General features: G+C 38.8%; 1 protein-coding gene across 1 annotated transcript; it reads right to left on the reverse strand.

Moving 5' to 3' along the window:
* Positions 1 to 254: 254 nt before the first annotated feature.
* On the reverse strand, positions 255 to 1,577 carry LOC136505000 (uncharacterized). The gene is made up of 2 exons (XM_066500055.1): positions 658 to 1,577; positions 255 to 552 (listed from the first exon to the last, which is right to left on the reverse strand). The coding sequence occupies exons 1-2, from the start codon at positions 1,575 to 1,577 to the stop codon at positions 255 to 257; spliced, it is 1,218 nt and encodes a 405-aa protein (XP_066356152.1).
* Between the last annotated feature and the right edge of the window lie 2,046 nt (positions 1,578 to 3,623).

A 3,623-nucleotide genomic window follows, 5' to 3' on the forward strand; every position in this document is an offset into this window, starting at 1 on the left:
GTCATTGGAGCTGGCCATTAAAGAAAAACAATACTCAACGTTTGCTGGCTTCCTTAAAATAATGTTCATAAATCTGAAGTCAAAAAAACTTCACTTGGGCGCAACAAGGAAATATATAGAGAAATGATTTCAATCAAGAAAAGATATACATTATTTAACTTCCCTTACATATATAGAGATAAGCCTGGTACAAAACACTTGTCCCTACATCTCTATTCTTGCTTCCTTCCCATCACCACAATCCTTCTAGCTAGTTATGCCTCCTTGCTGGTACTTTCACCGGAGATGGTGTCATCAACAAGATATGATTCGGGATCAAATCCCTCAAGTTCTGGCTTATCACAAGGAACAGGAACAATACCAACAGTGGAGGTATTGTCTGGCAAAGGTGATCGGTCTTCATCCATCATGACGTCCTCCCAAAACTCCATCAGTAGGGAATCGTCAGCCATATCAGTTTCATCCCAATTGATATGTCCGTTATTCCTCCCATTCAGATTTGTAGTAGAAACGACTTCTGTGTCTAACCTTCCACGCATAACATTTAGATGATGGGCAACAATACTATTGCTTATTTCTGGTTGTCCTTGCAGTTCTCCATCGTTAACACTGATAGTAGCTTTGAGATCAATGCCATCGTTGGCATTGGCAATATGAGAAGCATGTGTGGTATTTCCAGTATGCGCAACCAACAGTTTTGTATGATTCAACTCAGTGATTCCAGTAGAAATAGGGCCATTACTATTAGCAACTAGTGGAATGGATGATAATTCCCATGCAACAGGAGGAACAAAAGGGTAATGGAATGTCACATCTCCATCTTGAGAGACAACATTATTTTTGCTAGCACTTTCAACATAATATGTATCCATCGAAGGAGTTGTGCTCATGTAGCCTTCATTTGGGATATTAGGCAAATGATGTATTGGTCCACCCAGAACAGGTGTCTGTGTGATTGTGGTTGCAATCAAGGGGCATGCTTCTTGTGGTTGGAACCGCAAGGATAGGGGCACATGGTAATCATTTGTTGGTGGCAAAGGAGGAGGAAGAGCAAAGGGGGGATACCTTGCAGACTGAGAAATAAATTGTGGCATTGGGTACTTATGAGGACGACGATGACCGGATGTCTGTGGTTGATCTGTCAACCTATTGTGATTACGCTTCTTAATAGACTTTGGATGATGGGCTGAGTTGTGTTCTCCCTGATGTTTGCATAGAACATCATTCAGAAAATCATATGACTCCATGGAGACAATAGCCTCAGCAATATCAGAGTCTAGTATGATATCCCGATGGTGGGAATTGGCACACATCCTAGAGCGAAGTGAAAGTTCCTGCACAAATATCTCACATGCCTTTGTGACGAAGGATGGCATGTCGAATGTCATCATCATTTTACCCTTCTCGGCACATAGGACCTTTTTTAGACAGGTCATGGGAATCGCACGCTTGCTGAAGTCTTCAATTGCCTCAATTTCATCTTGTTTCTTCCTCCAAAATTCATCTATCGTTTGTTGCTCAGATGATGGCATGGACATCCTTTGTGGTGTAGAAATGTTATCATCAGGATGGTCCATTTCTTTCTTCTGTGGCCGTGATAGATGCACCTAGATATGAAACAATTATATAGTTATTTCTTACAATTGATGTTGTAATGCAGAAATTACTATTAATTTAACAAACAACTTCTATTATTCTGCTGTAAATGAAAAAATGAGATAAATTTGCAAAGACAACATGCTTTCGCAAAGTGAAGGATATAAGATACAAGATACAAGAAACAAGACTTTAAGAACAACAAGATAGATGTTGTACCTTACTAGATTAGAACTCTGAAAGCATTGAATGTGATACTTTGATAGCACTATTAGTTGTTTCTGAGGATGGTACCATATGCACAGTGTTTTTATAGGAAACCAAAGGATCACCTTTTTGTTGGAAAGAAAATAAAGACACGCTAAAATTATGAGGTTGTTGCTTCTTGATTGATTTCTTTCTATTCTTGTTATATTTTTAAATATATAAGCATCTTTGCCACTTATTTGTCCCTGCTTTCACGCATGAGTTCATGGTTGAGTATATCCATGCTCCTGGCTTTATATCCTCTAGCTAGAGGTTATTTGTCATTAACCATTTTTTTTTTGTTATCTATTGACGGTTGCTTTGTTAAGGGAGTATCCAACAACTTTCTGGTACTTGTAGATATTATTTTCTGGTACTTGTAGATATTACTTGTGCACTATGGATGACAACTCACATGATAAAGTGGGTGAGAGTATCACTACTGGAGACCGGCTCTTTGCCGAGTGCCAGGTGGTTTGCCGAGTGTTGTTTTTTGGCACTCGGCAAAGACGCCTTTGCCGAGTGTTTTTTTTGACACTCGGCAAAGAGGCTCTTTGCCGAGTGTTTTTTTTAACACTCGGCAAAGAGTCTCTTTGCCGAGTGTTTTTTTTTACACTCGGCAAAGAGCTTCTTTGCCGAGTGTTATTTTTTTTTACACTCGGCAAAGAAAATTTCAAAGCACATTTTGAAGCAGTAAATTAATTCAAATGAAAAAGTTTTCAACTACAAAGTTGTATAACTCATCAAGATGTACAATGTTTGTTTTGGTCTTTTCTTCATACGACAAAGTGAAAATAAATTTGTTCACAAATCTAACATATCTCTCTTGTAGTTTATGAAACTACAAGAGAGATATATAAGATTTGTGAACAATGTTAGAACGACCATGTCGGATGAACAGATGACCAAACAACCAAAATAAACTTTGTAGATCTCGAAAAGTTATGAAACTTTGTAATTGGCAACTTTTTGATTTGAAAACATCTTGTCATGCACAACTGCGTTTGAATTTCAAACTTTTCAAACGACCTCGGATGAAAAAACAACCAAAATAAACTCTATAGATCTCAAAAAGTTATGAAACATTGTAGTTGACAAGTTTTTAATTTGAAAACATCTTGTCATGTAAAACTGTGTTTGAATTTCAAAATTTTAAAATTCAAATTTTGTAAACGACCTCGGATGGAAAAACTTCCTAAACTAAAAGTGTAGATCTCGAAAAGTTATGAAACTTTGTAGTTTACAACTTTTTTATTTGAATTCGTTTAGGGCCTCAAACATGCAATTTACACTCGGTTTAGTATAATATATTAGGAACTAAAACGGAATCCAGACACAAGTGAGAGTGTTGTGTAGTGGTAGAGGAGGTATGTGCACAGCGAGAGGTCTCGGGTTCGAATCGCGTCGGCCGCGTAGCCATGAAATTCACGCGAAAAATGTCGGAGATGGGTGGGCACTGGTCGGTGGGGGCCTCCATCCATAAAATTTTTTTTCCATTTTTTGGGTAAAAATTCCCATTTTTTCCGGGTTTTTTTCGATTTAAACTTTGCCGAGTGTCGGGCACTCGGCAAAGGCTTTGCCAAGTGCCCGATAAAAGACACTCGGCAAAGTTGGCTTTGCCGTCACTGTTTATGGCGAGTGCTGTTCGCCGAGTGTTACACTCGGCGAACCATTTATCGAGTATTTTATGTCTTTTGCCGAGTGTTTCGGGTACTCGGCAAACTCAAGGAGTCCGGTAGTGTATGTTACTACCTGGATTCGTGCTATGGACCGGGGAGGTG

The sequence above is a fragment of the Miscanthus floridulus genome, chromosome 14 (assembly GCF_019320115.1).
Source record: "Miscanthus floridulus cultivar M001 chromosome 14, ASM1932011v1, whole genome shotgun sequence".
NCBI lineage: Eukaryota > Viridiplantae > Streptophyta > Magnoliopsida > Poales > Poaceae > Miscanthus > Miscanthus floridulus.

What these genes read in the sequence shown, in the direction of transcription:
- LOC136505000 (XM_066500055.1), bottom strand. Translation starts at nt 1,577, where the DNA reads ATGGACCATCCTGATGATAACATTTCTACACCACAAAGGATGTCCATG. An exon ending in GGAAATACCACACATGCTTC is followed by an intron (nt 553 to 657) that starts TCATATTGCCAA and finishes TATTGTTGCCCA; the next exon opens with TCATCTAAATGTTATGCGTG.